Source organism: Macrobrachium nipponense, chromosome 46 (assembly GCF_015104395.2).
Source record: "Macrobrachium nipponense isolate FS-2020 chromosome 46, ASM1510439v2, whole genome shotgun sequence".
NCBI classification, from domain to species: domain Eukaryota; kingdom Metazoa; phylum Arthropoda; class Malacostraca; order Decapoda; family Palaemonidae; genus Macrobrachium; species Macrobrachium nipponense.
In genome coordinates, this window is record NC_061106.1 from 41,045,678 (window position 1) to 41,060,268 (window position 14,591).

The following is a 14,591-nucleotide window of genomic DNA, read 5'->3' on the forward strand; positions in this document are numbered from 1 at the left end:
GAAGATTAACCCCAAGCATCCAATCACTAGAAATGGTTCAGTGGAGTACAGAGCTTTCCGAAACTTCGCCAGGATAAAAAAAAATTTGGATCACTAGGGCCTGATGCTACAACCCAAGAGGACAATTATTCATTTGGATCAAAATTTTCCTAATGAATATTAAAGAAACTGATCAATCTACGTATCATTTTCCAGTTCATTACCATATGTAGTGAACGTCCTTTGGACCACCCAAAGAAGTCACCAAGAACCACCAGTTGAGAATCACTTCTCTAGCTGTTCAACTTCTTGAACTCATTGTCTCACTCCAGTCAAGTTTCCATTGTGCATACAAAAATATTTTCCTTTGGCCGTTCCTAAATGTAGCTCACTGGTCTCCTTAAATGACTTCTTTTTTTTTTTTTAAATATTTTACATCTTTTAACTTTTATAATAAGAAAAATTTTGACAACACTTGAACTATAGTCGCGAAAATGGCTACCAGTAAAGTCGCAATTCGTGACACATAATCAGAGAAGGCTTCTCGCTCTCTCTATAAGTGCCTTTATTTATTATTATTATGAGTTTCTGGTTATTTTCTGGTGTTGATGCTTAACCCAACGGAGTTGTATTATTCGTCAGCCTTTTTTAAAAAATAGAAATTCATAGTATTGTGGAAACTATATTCTCTGTTTACTCTTGCTAAAACTAATAAGCTTCCATCATACTCTGCTTTTCTTTTGCTAATCAACATTAATTACATTTGATTATTCACAAGTTTCTTTTGCTTGTGCAAACTAATTTTGTTTCATTATGGCGTCACTTTTATGATTATCGAGTGTAATTTGTATTCATTAAATAACGTAATTTAATACCTGTCATTCTTAGTCTTCCATAAAACTAATTACCTTCCAAAATAGACTGTCGTATCTCATATTCCATCATTATTCAAGGCTTTCCACACTCGTCAAAATTTATTTCGTAATGAAATTAGTTAAATGTCTATACGAAATCATCCTTTTTGTGATGAGTTTTGAAATAGCGCTACTACTCGCTTCCACGTTTTCTCGTTAAACATTTGGTGTTTTCTGTACGCACACACATATATGTGTGTGTATATATATATATATATATATATATATATATATATATATTATAATATATATATATATATATAATATATATATATATATATATATATATAAAGGGCGCCAGAAAGTTTCACCCCTACGGCATTTAGAGAATCATGCGATGCACAAATATGACCCATTTATTTAAATCTAGTATTAATAGCAAAAGTGTGAACTCACCGGCATGGAAAATCAATACTTCTTAATAGAGCCTTAACTTTTGTCGCGAATGAGGTTAAGGTTACTCCTGGCAATTGCTAATATTACTGTATTTCATTCGTCTGTATGTTAGCTTGTACTGTCACCCTACCATACATAATGTAAATTCCCTCCCCCTAAATTCTAGCTCTTTATATAATGCCTTAACTAAAGACGAAACATGTCAGGATTTATACCTTGCGTTCCATTTTTCATTGGGGCACAGCTGTGTACGTACGTATAGCAGTCATCACCTACAGTTCGTAGCATCTCCTAGTATATCCATCTCTCCCTTATGTAATACTCTATTTTCTCATTTTCTCTGATAGTTATTAGCTTCGTATTTCCCTTGTTACAAACCTGAGTCTTGTGCTCCGTTCCCATTAATTATCCCTGCGCTAAAAGGATCTTTGTATCATTTCGTGCCCTTTATTAATGCCGCTGTCAGTAGCGTTATCAATATCGTTTCGTCTTACATGTCGTCTCCCCTCGCTCGCCAATATTGCAGATCGCCTGGTCGCCTCCCTTCCATAATCTTCTCTGACAATTTGTAATGCTCGTTCCGTTCAGCATATTATATTGCCCGTCTCCCCTTGTTCCGCTTCTTTCTTATTGTCACTTCTTGCATCAGTTTGACTCTTTTTGTCTTTTTTTTTTCTATTAATTTTAGTTTATACATCATTTGGTTACTGTATAACTGATTTCTAAAGAAGTTCAGCTACGTTTGGGGTTATTCACTTGTACTAGTTTAGCTTTTCCACGTTACACATTCATTTGTGTGATATTCATTCTTTGTTTGCATATATGATATTCAACCCTACGTAAATACTTTGGTTTCAGGATGAACCCTTACTTTCACGAAAAAAGGGTTAATTTTCTAATTCCCTTGACGAGAAGCATGCTTTTACTATCATGTTAAGTTTTACCCCGATTCTTTGAATTAATACATTCACTATTCATTTACTGGTATCTGGTTTTACGTTTGGTGCCAAAGACCACACGTTATTTGCAGCAATGCACCATCCCTAGCTAAGTTTCTCATAAGCATCTGTTTACGGGGTATGTATATATTAATATGCAATTTTACGTTGCAACAGTTCAGTGTTGCAGAATTTTTTCTTGAAGAATCGTAGTCAGTGTTACGACGATGCGAGTTAAACTTTATAAAAGAACCGAGCGACAAATTCACATAATGACCTTGCTTGCAACTTCATCCCGAGGACAAGTGCTTATAAAACTTGCAGTAGACGATAGGGACCTGGTTATACTGCGGCTCTGGCACCCAATAGAATGATTCTGTGACAGCAGATTCTTTTTTGACGATTAAACTTAGTCACTGTCACTAATTGGTATGCTATTTGTTTGTCACTCAAGTAGGGTTAGTTGCATGGTTTTTAATGGTCTTTACTCAAGCGTTATTCTGTGCATTTGCTCTATTCTGCTGGAGAATGGGCATATTTTTGTAAATAATAGCACAGGTCACTATCGTAAACTACCTACATTATCCATGAAAGGAAACATTAGCAGTTTTATATGAATGCAAGAGCTTCATTATTTGTATTGTCAATACAAAGATTAGCGTACAAAAGATCCTAGCGACAAAGTTGAATCATATATTTGAAATGACAGAATTAAAGAAAAAGAGGAACATTCTCTGGGGTCACTTGAGTTCTGTCTTGTTATTGCGGCAAGAGCAGGCATAAACTTACCAGTGCCATTCTCGCTCAGTTCTACAATTCCAGAAGTTAATTTTGCGTGTTATGCAGCCATGAGCGCCCCAATTTAACCGTACTTACAGGACATCACTGCGAGTACTGAGAGGGGAAGTTCCTTCCCATTTTGAGAGAAAACTTACCTTAAAACCGTTGCGCACAAGGTGACCTCGTCTTCACGAGGGTCACAGATGCTTGTAAAGGGGCAACTTTTTTTTTTTTTTTTTTTTTTAGCAAGGGTACGATATTATTTTGTACAAGAAGGTCATATTTCGATATAATGATATAGGCCTTGAAGTGACGTACAAAATTAGCTGAATGGATGAATGAGATGCAATTTTAGTGCAATGTTGCCTGAGCACTTTCAGTGAAATTATTGTACACTAGTTGTCTTGTGGAATTAGAGATATTGATAATCGGATTATTTTTTTTATACTGAAAGATGTTTCTGTTCTTTAAGTAACTGCACACTATTATGTTAACACATGAGGCTATATGTATGTCAGTGTGTATGCACGCGCACGTACTCTGCCAGTATTCATATCATAGGCCAAATACATTATATACCTTACTCGGACAAAAGGTCACTGCTTTCTGAGTGTTGATATATGTCGGTAGGAAAATTAGGTGACATTGAAGCAGACCGTATTGACCCCCTCGGAAAAGCAGACAGTTACTTGAATAATAAATGAGGCTAATTTGTAATGTATACAAACAGTATACCCATTCTGTCAAAAGCGAAGCACTTAAGCTTTACTGCGCAATGGCTGGCATCAGTGTCAATGAACGGTATGTCTTCAGAAAATTAATTGGTATTAATTTTGCATAATGCAGAGCGCAATGTGTGGCTCGGTCAAAGGTTTCGGTAAATATTTTGTTACGGGAAATTATAGACGTTCTTGTTTATGGTCCACTTCAACTCTTCATTTTCGCTTTATATTTTATCTCGATGGTGATTAGACATTTTTTTTATTTTGTCCTTGTGTTTTAAAGATCTGTACTTGGAATATACATCACTCAAGTATATACCACTGGAATATCATTTAGGTTTAATTTTACAAGGTGAGAACATTTGATATCTTAGTAATTCATTTTCGGCAAATTTTTGTATACGACGAAATAATATAAAATTTTCACTTTTGTCTACTCCAGTTATTTGATTTTTTTTATTGCGTTCAGTGTTTTCCACGTTTATTAACATAATATTCCTATAAATAAATACCAATCAGCTTTAAAAATTACGCCAAAACAGTAACCTAGCTTGAATATAAATTTAGTTACAGACCGATTAAAGGAAAAAAATATCGCACGTGGAAATGCAATCGAAGAGAAATGGTTTCAAAGCAAATGAACCATTAAAAGCCAAAACATATATTGCATATTCCTGCACGGGGCTGTCATCAACGCTTCAGCAATTGAAATATGAATTTAGCTGTATACTATAATATATATATATATATATATATATATATATTTATATATATATATATATATATATATATATATATATACACACATACATATCTATCATTATCGCTTTCATATTCTGGAAGGGAGATTTCGAGTTCAAAAATAGACAACTGTCTCTCTTTGTAGTAACTGTTTATTATTGTCTCTAACAACTAACATGGTCACTTAATCTTGCTAATGTGCTGCGTGTGTTTGTGTGTGTATGTGTGTTTGTGTGCTTGTCCCACAACATAGAATTTTTGCACGTGTCCGAGGGCAGCCATTAAACACATTGGCTTTGGCATAACAATAGGCAATTGCTCTTGGCAGAAGTTTTAGTGTATGTTTACAAAAGCCATTTTATATTGCTTGAAAGCGTTTGCCTTCGCGTTAAGGAAGATTTACTGCACTTTTGTGTCTGCTGCAATGGTATTTGGGCGTTTTCTTTCTCTCTCCCTCTCTCTCCCCCGCAAATTCTGTATTGGTTTAAATATTGTTAAAGGCGCCTCATTTTTCGTAGCATAGTCGTAAAATATTCTCGAGGATTAAGTTACTCTTGAGTTTTATTAACATCGCGGTTGGTGTTAATGTACAGCCAGTGACTTTCATTGCCAAAAAAATTAAACAAAAAAGGGGAAAAAATGAGGCAGGACTAAGGGTACGATTATTGGTCATAATCACTAAAAGAAAATGTTATTTCATGCTAATTTTTATTTCATCTTCTAAAGGTTTTATTTCGGGGACGACGCCTGATACAGTTTGTCTATTGGTCTCTCATTTGTGTTTTTTTCTACGTACATTCTTTTGCTTATTCCAAGTCGGCTAGTACGGAAACTTCAGGTTGGAAATAATTACCGGAAATAGCTATGCGGAAGTTAACATATTACATGCAATTATACAAGTTTTAGCAGCCGATAATGATTTAATCCGAAATTCAAACAAGTAAAAAAAGGAAAGCCCTGATATTTCTTTAGTACGTAATATAAAAGGAAATTACAAAAATAAAACAGAACTACTTTCAAGTCGATGTAACTCGGCACACACAAATCTTATCGTCAATTCGGTTAGTAGCTTTGATTTGTCGATCTGTCCCGACACTGACGAAGATATACTTGTGGTTCTGGCACTGACGAAGATATACTTGTGGTTCTGGCACTGACGAAAATCTACTTGTGGTTCTGGGACCGAGTTTAAACGACCATCATGCATCATTAAATCCCTGTTGATGAGGACTTCGTCATGTCTGTTCCATCGTCGTTTCGTAACTTTGGTTGATGAGAGTTCCATTTGCAGTCAGTATTTGTCCTTATGAAATTTCTCCCAGCGGAACTTGCTGTTGTGAGTGAAAGTCGTGAGGATATAGTAGTAGGTCTGATGGAATAGTTACTGGTTCTGTTACTATGAGTGATACGACTGATTCTGTTATTGAGACGTCTCATTAAAATTCCGAAAGAATCTTTTTTAATTATTGTTGAACTGTCACACTAAAATGCAGTCGTGATAATAATAAGAGCCTGAAGCACAATGTATTGCAGTTAGCCACACTGAAATAAGAAAGTATATTTTCTGGTCTAATACTGACTTAAAAAAGTACCAGTTATGGATTTATGATAAAATCCATTCTACTTAAATATCGCCAAAAATCGTCAAAAACAACATCATGGTCAGTCGAATGACCCATGTGGGTTCTGTGGTCACAAACTCAAAGGACCTTTGAACCGTCGGATAATACGGTTTATTTTTCGTTTAAATGAAAATAAGAGACTAGCAGAAATAGCTGGTAACAAGAAGCTCAATCTGTCATGGAGGACGGCGATAAAGGACTGATTAGATAATGTAATTCTAAAACAGTTATCTCCAATCTACCTCTATGGGATTTGAGACAAATTACAAACTGAAAAGAAGATAATTAGAAGATACAGAATAAACACAAATAAGAGGAGGGTGGCGTCAAATGAGTGTGTCAGGCTGTAAAATGAATCTTTCTTTCTGGTTAGTTGAAAGTTCTTTTATTCATCTCAGTCAAATGGAAGGAGATCCTTCCCGCAGGAATGTTTACTTAGTGAGTGGATTTAGGAGAGATGTTCATAATGGAATGGTTTGCAGCTTCCCAGTAGCACAGCCAGCTGCAAACAAAATAATTTTGTTAGTAATGCGGTGCACCCCTTCTTAGATAAATTTTTATTACCATGAGAAGTTTAGGTTTTTTTGTAGATAGGAAGAAATAATCGCAAAATGTTGAATGTTGTTGGAGAGTGTGGCATAAAAATAATTGTCATGAAAGCATCTCACCGATGTATTGTGTATGCCGTCCCACATTACTCATGATTATTTTATATACTTATATATATATTTATATATATATATATATATATATATATATATATATATATATATATATGTGTGTGTGTGTGTGGTGTGTGTGTGTGTATGTATTTATTACGTGAGAGCAGCACAACAAACTGAAACCTCAATAAATGATGAAAAGGAGATGGATCCCCATAATTATCAGCTCAATTTTCATCACATTATTATTGTACAATTAATGTTCCCCACTCGCCCATCCGTCATCAGTGGGAGACATGAACGGAACGCTCATATAGTTCCTTACATCATCACAAAATAGAAGTCATTAAATAGCAACCATTTCCCGAGGAAGCGTCGGGCGATCTCCTCGTATCGTGACACATGCCACAAACCCAGTCATATTCGAAATGTAATAAATAAAATTAGTTGTTCCCTGCGTATGAGAGCGCTCTCTCTCTCTCTCTCTCTCTCTCCACCCCTTTTCCTGGAAAGGACTAAAATTAATTCCAGTCACCCTCGTAGCGTCCGAAAGTTCCTAACCCTCTTAGGGGATGTCTTCCTCCTACTCCGCACACCGTACTCCTCTCAACTCGTCCTCCACTCCTCCCCCAACCTCTTCCACTCCCTCCCCGCCACTGCCTCTCCGCTCCTCCCTCTTTCTTTCCTCTCCCCCTCCTCCTCCCCTCCTCCTCCATACTCCGCACACCGTACTCCTCTCAACTGGTCCTCCACTCCTCCCCCAACCTCTTCCACTCCTCCCCTACTGCCCTCTCCTCTCCCTCTCTCTCTCCCCCTCCTCCTCCTCCTCCATACAGCAAGATCCCCGTCTTGGTGACCATTTCATTAATAAATTTCTTCCAGACATTAATTATAGGGTTGAAACATCATATAACAGTTTTGAACAAAGACAATTAGTGTTATTTTCATTCTTTTGTCAGACTCCGTCGTCCCCTCGAAAAAATGAACACTTCTTTTTCACTGGAATGTTTCATTGTTGTTGTTGTTGCAGCGTGAAGTATGTTTCGTTTTATTTTTACATATGTTTTTTTTCATCATCATGAAGGCTTTCTACCTCTCTCTCATACATACATACATACATACACATACACACACACACACACACACACACACACACATATATATTATATATATTATATATATATATAATATATATTATATATATATATATATATATATATATATATAATAGTATAATATATATATTATTGCCAGTCCATTTTGGCATAAATCTATATGTGTTTGCATAATATCTGAATGAGCAAACTTTGGTAAAAACATATTTGATTTTGTTTTCACACGGTCTTAATAATTTACTTATGAAAAAGCACGCTTTATCCGTAAACAAAGAACATTCATTATGCATGTAAATCCATTAGCATTTTTACTTATTTAAATTCAGGATTATTGGTAGAATGCACATCGCTGCCTCTGGCCGACAGTAGAGTAATTTATGTATTTATCTTATATGCAGTTATTAATAGGTATTTGTAAACATAATACCCGCTTGCTTTTATCGCCATTTTTTGTATACGTTAATATCATTCATTTAATTATTTAAATATTTATGTAGATTAAGTAATTGTCACTTAGTTTTTTATTTACATCAATGAATATTTACGTTTCTTCATATTTTATACATTTTATTTGTTTCAAAGACGAAGCTGAAGGTATCTCGTGTCAGAGTAAAATAAATAACTATGGCTCATATTTTTTTCCCCTTTTTTTGGTTGTACCAGACAGTCCCTTTCAACGCTAAGGTAGGGGATTATTCATCTGCCAACGAAGATAAATTCTCTCTCTCTCTCTCTCTCTCAACTGCTTTACTGTATAGTTAGTTATCTGGCTTACTTTACGACATGGTTAGTTAGGACTTGAATTACATTTGTTCTCCCTCATAGCGTATTTTTAAACATCCATTTTCTGTACTTAACGAATAGCTGCTTTTTCTGTGCTACTTAAACAGGCTATTTGAACGCCTATGGAGGTCAGTCTGAAATGTCGGGTCAAGATAGTTGTATATATTTCTATTACAATTACAGTTTTCTTACAGTTAAACTATGATACCATAGTTATCAAAGGCAATAACGGTTCCTCTCTCTCTCTTTTTTCTTTTAATGAGCTTTCGTCTGGAGCTGCCAGACATCCCTAGGCTAGGAAGCTAAGGGAGGACTGCTTCTGGTGTGGTGTCCTTCCTCCCTATATCCAGGGTCATCAGCAGGGGGACTGACCCCTTGCCGATCTCTTATTAGTTGATGGCAGCAAGTCAGTCTTTTCATTGGTTCCCCTCGTATGGGGACACCATATCCAGGATTCAGATGTTGCCAGACACAGGTGCTAACGTCTCTGTAATGGGCCCTCAGCATCTTGACCTTCTGCGCATTCCCAGGAGTGCCCTATAACTCCCACCAGTTACCCGATGTTCACTGCAGATGGCTATGATGGCAACTACCTTTGGATCCTTCAGAGCCAATCTTGCCCTAGCTGAGAGATCCTGTTCAGTGAGGATCAAAGTCCATGGAGGTGTCCAAACACCACTGCTGTCATATAGTCACTGCAAAGAGTTGGTGTATTCTGCCAGAGTTTGTCAGATCTATTCTGAATGTTACCCATGTGAATAGGTATTCAGAGCTGCTGCTTCATGCCACCATCGCCTTTCGAAGCCAGAAACTCTTTCTATGAGAGTTCAAGGACGTCCTAATCTCAAAGGAAGAACTGAAGAAAGCCCCACTCAAGCTGATATTCTCGAGTTATATACCTTACGTACTACGATGAGTGGATGACAACAATCTGAGGGTTTGTCACTGGCAGGCTTAACGATACCCAGATCTACCATGAACTCGAGCTCTGCCTAGTCTTGTTCCCAGAAGGCATAAGGCATAAAGCATCTGGCAAGGTGCATTGATGACGAAAGGTACAACATCTTCCTTGTGGTGGATTTGTACTGGAAGGACCCCCAATGCGAATCCACCTCAAGGAAGATGGTGTAGCTTTTGTCATCAATGCACCTTGGCAGATACCTTAATCCTTCTGGGAACAAGTCACGGCAGAGCTTGAGTTCATGGTAGATCATGGTACTGTTTAGCCCACCAGTGACAAACCCTCAGACTGTTGTCATCCGCTCATCGTAGTATGTAAAGACAAAAGCGTTTGAATTGCCATTGACCTCAAGAATCTCAACAGCCCACCCATCATCCTCACCATTGTCTAGCATCTGCAGCATTGATCTGAATGCCCAGTTCTTCACCACTGCAGATGCTCTACATAGGTATGGCAAATCGCATTCATCATACCCTATGGCCGATTCCAGCATTGCAGAGGTCCAATGCGATTTGTCGAGAATTGCGTCAAGGTAGTCGATGACATCCTGCTATTTGACGAGGATTTCCCCAGCCATCTATGCTGATTCCACGAGATGTTGACAAGGTGCCGCAAAGTTGGCATTACACTTGAAAAGGACAAGTTTGTGGTCACTGCCTCCAGCATTACCTTCAGTTGATTCCGGATCTCTAAAGACGGCATTTTAGCGGACCCTGACTAATTGGCAGCAATCAAGGTGTAGAACTTGATGAATCTTTGTTCACTCATGGGGGTTAGTGAGCCAACTGGCCAACTTTTACGTCTGAGATAGCAGTGACTTTGAACCTGTCAATGTTAAGAGTGATGCCAACCTTGCAGCACCTGGTCAACACCTCAAGGATTCTACGTAGATGGCTGTGGAAATCCTCGTCAAACAGCAGGATATTATCAACTACCTTGACACAATTCTCAACACCTTGCAGTAGGTGTCCCCTGTGGCCACAAATACCATTAGACTTCTGCAATGCTGGAATCGGCCATAGGGTGTGATGAATGCGATTTGCCAGTACCCTCACTGAACAGGATCTCTCAGCTAGGGCAAGAGTGGCGTTGAAGATCCTAAGGCAGTTGCCATCGTAAAGCCATCAGTAGTGAACATCGGGATAACTGGTTAGGTTATAGTGTGCTCCTGGGATTGTACAGTAGGTCAAGATGCTGAGGGCCCATTACAGAGATGTCAGCGCCTGTGTCTGGCAACATCTGAATCCTGGATATGCTCTCATCATACGAGAGGGAAACAGAGATTGGTGCGGTGTCTTGATAGAAGAGGGTCCTCCCATCTGACGATAACTGGGGTTCTTGCCCGGAGAGGGTGATGTAATGTTTGGCACTGGAAGTGGCACCCTATTTTTCATACCTTGTCTTCTTCCAGCAGCACTTATAATGTCCCTGTCGGTTGCAGTGACAGCACTGCCTGACCTTTCTGGTGGTGGCACCTCTGTGCCTTGCCCCAATGCCCCTTGTGGCCACAGTTGCTGTCTGCTGCTGGACACTTCTCTGTGGATCCTTGCATGGTCGCACGACTGGCATGAAACAGTTTTCTCTGTCTCTCCGCTTGTCTGATCCTGACATGATCCTTTATCCATGATTTCTCAAGGTATTGTATGAGCAAAAGGAAGTTAGTTGATTGGAGTATTGTCGTGGAGAGCAGGTGAGGACTGAACGCTGGGTGAGTGGGGGTAACTTCACATTTGTCCTGTGAACATGGAGTATCCATTATGAATAATGTTCTGTTTACCCCACAAAGACTTGAATGTACAGTATCAGTATTTTAAGTGCAGTGCATGAAATACTGGCACTAGTTAGCTCATTAACACTACACATATGATGTGTTGTACATACCAGCAGATAAAATTTCGGAGAGAGAGAGAGAGAGGAAGAGAGGACGAGAGAGAGAGACGAGAGAGCGAGAGAGAGGATAGAGAGAGAAGAGAGAGGAGACAGTTGAGAGGCGGTTCTTTCTCGAGTTTCTTCCGGTTCGCTATGTCTCCTTTATCTTTGCTTGCTTCTTTTAACTTCTTCCTGTAATACCTTACTGTGCCATGTTGGTTGGGATGAGATGTAAAACTCACCTAAAATGTGACAAGAATACAGTTGCCACCTATCAGTATGCAACATTATATACATGAGAGGCAAGAATACGTTATACAATGACAAATACATGTTACATATAGATTATAGTATCAACAAAAGGAAGGTTGTTATTTATTGTTTTTCATTATATGAAGATCTACTGAAGAATGAACGTCAACGACACAAAACATTTTCAAACGCGACTAAAAAAGAAAAACTCACGCCTTTCTCATTTATGAGAATGTTCGAGCCAAAAAATATGTCGCCACAGATTTCAGACTATCACACTCAGGCCCGGATCGTATCACGGGATAACGATATCACAGATGGCTATTATATCTTACCTGAGCACCGTCATTAACGCCTGGCGATGCATTCAAGCACACATGCACCTGTGCATCATTCCACATGAAAGCTCTCACAAATGATTAAATATCCTCTTTTTTTGTTTTAACCTCAGGTGTGGTGTGAGCTCGAGGACGGGGGAAGTGGACCTGCCTGGACCGTCATCCAGAGACGAGGATCCACGACCATGGACACGCCCCACCCAGTGGTCGATTTCTTCCGGGACTGGGCCGAGTACAAGTGGGGCTTCGGCAATCTGGAAGGGGAATATTGGCTGGGTAAGTAAGAAGTATGAATTGGGAAATATGAGATGGAGAGAAAACTCGATGATACTGGATATGTATAGGTGAGAGGAACTAAGAAAAAAAGTACGGGAGCGAGTTAGCAAAATCACATGAAAAATGAGAAAAGAATAGATCTTTTCTCAAGAGAAATATATAGATCGCATGTCAAAAATAGTCTTCCATAAAAAAAGAAATATCTTTTCAACTCTCCCCCTCCCGTTTTTCATCTTTATTTTAACATCCAAATAGATAAATACTTCTTAGACAAAAATCATCATAAAAACTAGTGGATCTATTCTGTAGAGTATTTTCTCTCCATTCAGCAGGTAAATCAATAACTTTGTAAACAATGCCAGGTGAACATCGATATTGATGAGTAATCAATTCTTTACCTGGTTTGATTTCTCTTTCTCATAGGTAACGAATACATCCACCAGCTGACTCAGTCAGGCGATTACGAACTCCGAGTCGACCTTCAAGATTGGGCCAATGAGACGCGTTACGCCGTCTACAAACACTTCGCCCTTGGCATGGAGGACCACAACTATACGCTGAGCCTCGGAGACTATGAAGGAACTGCAGGTAAACTGGAAAATATTCTTTTTATGTGGCTCTGAAAAGACAAAAGGCGACCGACCAACAAACATTAAAGTCTTTCTCTTTATATTTCAGTTGGCAAATTTTTTAACCTAGACAGATATAATTAAAGATTCTGCCAGGGTTTCGATTGGCAGATGCTAATGAATCGTCGACTTGACGAGTAGTGAGCAGCATGAACTTACAGCCACTCAAGATTAGCTTTAATAATATCGGTTGTGGATATTTATCGTCAGCTCAAAAAAAATATATAATTTCAGTAAATGTTTAATCCCAGTGTTGTTTATACTTTACTGAAGTTCTAATTGATCGAATTTAAAAAATTCCTTTCTGAATAAAAACTTGTTGTCTTTTGTTATCATGAATGTGTAAAGTGTGGCTTTAAAGTGCTTTTGACTATTAATCCTGATTCTCTGTATTTTGTAGCGGATACTTGCTATTTGGGATTAATGGTGGAGCCGATAAAAGCAGTCTGTTGATACAGCTATTCGTAGACAAAAGCACTGAAGTTGAAAGCCTGAACGAATAACGTTTTTCATTTTAACACCGATTCTTGAAGTCTTTTCGGAATTTTACAAATCGGATCGGCTTTAGGGCTTTGGAAAGCAGCTTAGGATAGTGACAAGCGTGAGTTCTAACTTTATAAAGCAACGAGAGGTATTAGGAATTAGTAGAATAAGATATTGCATAGTTAAAATTATTATTTTTACGAGGAAATGCCAAAGGTCAACACAAAGATACTGTCATTACTTGAGAAATATCTAACCATAATGACTCCTGTGGTAGAGCTTTATTTTACTGCAACTTTTAAAATAACAGAGTGTTAAAATGTCAAAGATTTTGAATTGATTTACGCTGAACAAGAAGGATCCCTTAATCAGGATATAGAATAAGAATCTACAATCGTTCATTATGCTTGTACATACATTAATTCAGTCTATGATAAAATACTACTGTTGTTATTAGGATCCCATAAGTAACCAACACATCATTAGGGTATTTATAAGCTGATGACAGAGATTTCAGAGTCAGCAGTATGTCCCTGCAAAGCAGCAACCAATTGAGTCTTAAAATAATTTTTCATTGCATCGATCAAATGAATAAATTAAATCGAAGTTGGGGTTGTTGAAAAAAACTTCTCATAACTGGGTTTGACAATTTAACCTGTTAGTGCTTTACGTGTTTGATTTGTCTCCTTTATGAACAACAATGAATAAAATCAAGATAACGAGGAACATTGTTAAGCCAGTTTTCGCACACATGCACATCTCCATTCCTATATATTTCTTCCTGAACGATGCCCACGCTTAAAAGAGACAACTATATGATATACCTCATCCTATGCAAATTTGAATCATGATTTATGATCAACTGTAAATCTCTGAAACAGCGTGGGGTATAATCTAGGAATGGCAATAGCACATCCTCTGGGTTTCCTGAAATGTCTTCGTGAATATCTTTTTTTTTTATTCCTAGATTTTTATTATGCCTCTACTCAGGGTACGAATTATATAGCTGGAATGCATATATTAGTGCCAAATGCACCTACAACCTACGCAGCTTCAGAAAGTGGGCAGTTTTTAATGAATTTTACTGGCCTTCCCGCTTCCTCGTAACTTTCCAGTTGATTGCATGCCTTT

The 14,591-nt window shown here is 38.0% G+C and overlaps 1 protein-coding gene and 1 long non-coding RNA gene across 3 annotated transcripts in view; one reads left to right on the forward strand and one right to left on the reverse strand.

The window, feature by feature from the left end:
- The window catches only part of LOC135214951 (fibrinogen C domain-containing protein 1-A-like), a 504,902-nt gene that overhangs the window by 488,495 nt on the left and 1,816 nt on the right, over window positions 1-14,591 (forward strand). Inside the window, exons 10-11 of the mRNA XM_064249444.1 lie at window positions 12,186-12,348; window positions 12,772-12,936. Of these exons, the coding sequence (XP_064105514.1) occupies window positions 12,186-12,348; window positions 12,772-12,936 (328 nt within the window). The remainder of the gene's footprint in view (window positions 1-12,185; window positions 12,349-12,771; window positions 12,937-14,591) is intronic.
- LOC135214952 (uncharacterized) overlaps window positions 4,610-14,591 on the reverse strand; it is a 171,059-nt gene continuing 161,077 nt past the window's right edge. Inside the window, exons 2-4 of one of the 2 annotated variants that reach the window (XR_010314529.1) lie at window positions 12,747-12,967; window positions 12,070-12,326; window positions 4,627-6,594 (exon numbers count right to left, since the gene is read on the reverse strand). This is a non-coding gene — a long non-coding RNA (uncharacterized LOC135214952). Of the gene's footprint in view, window positions 6,595-12,069; window positions 12,327-12,746; window positions 12,968-14,591 lie in introns of both variants that reach the window. The other variant, XR_010314530.1, reaches the window with a different exon arrangement.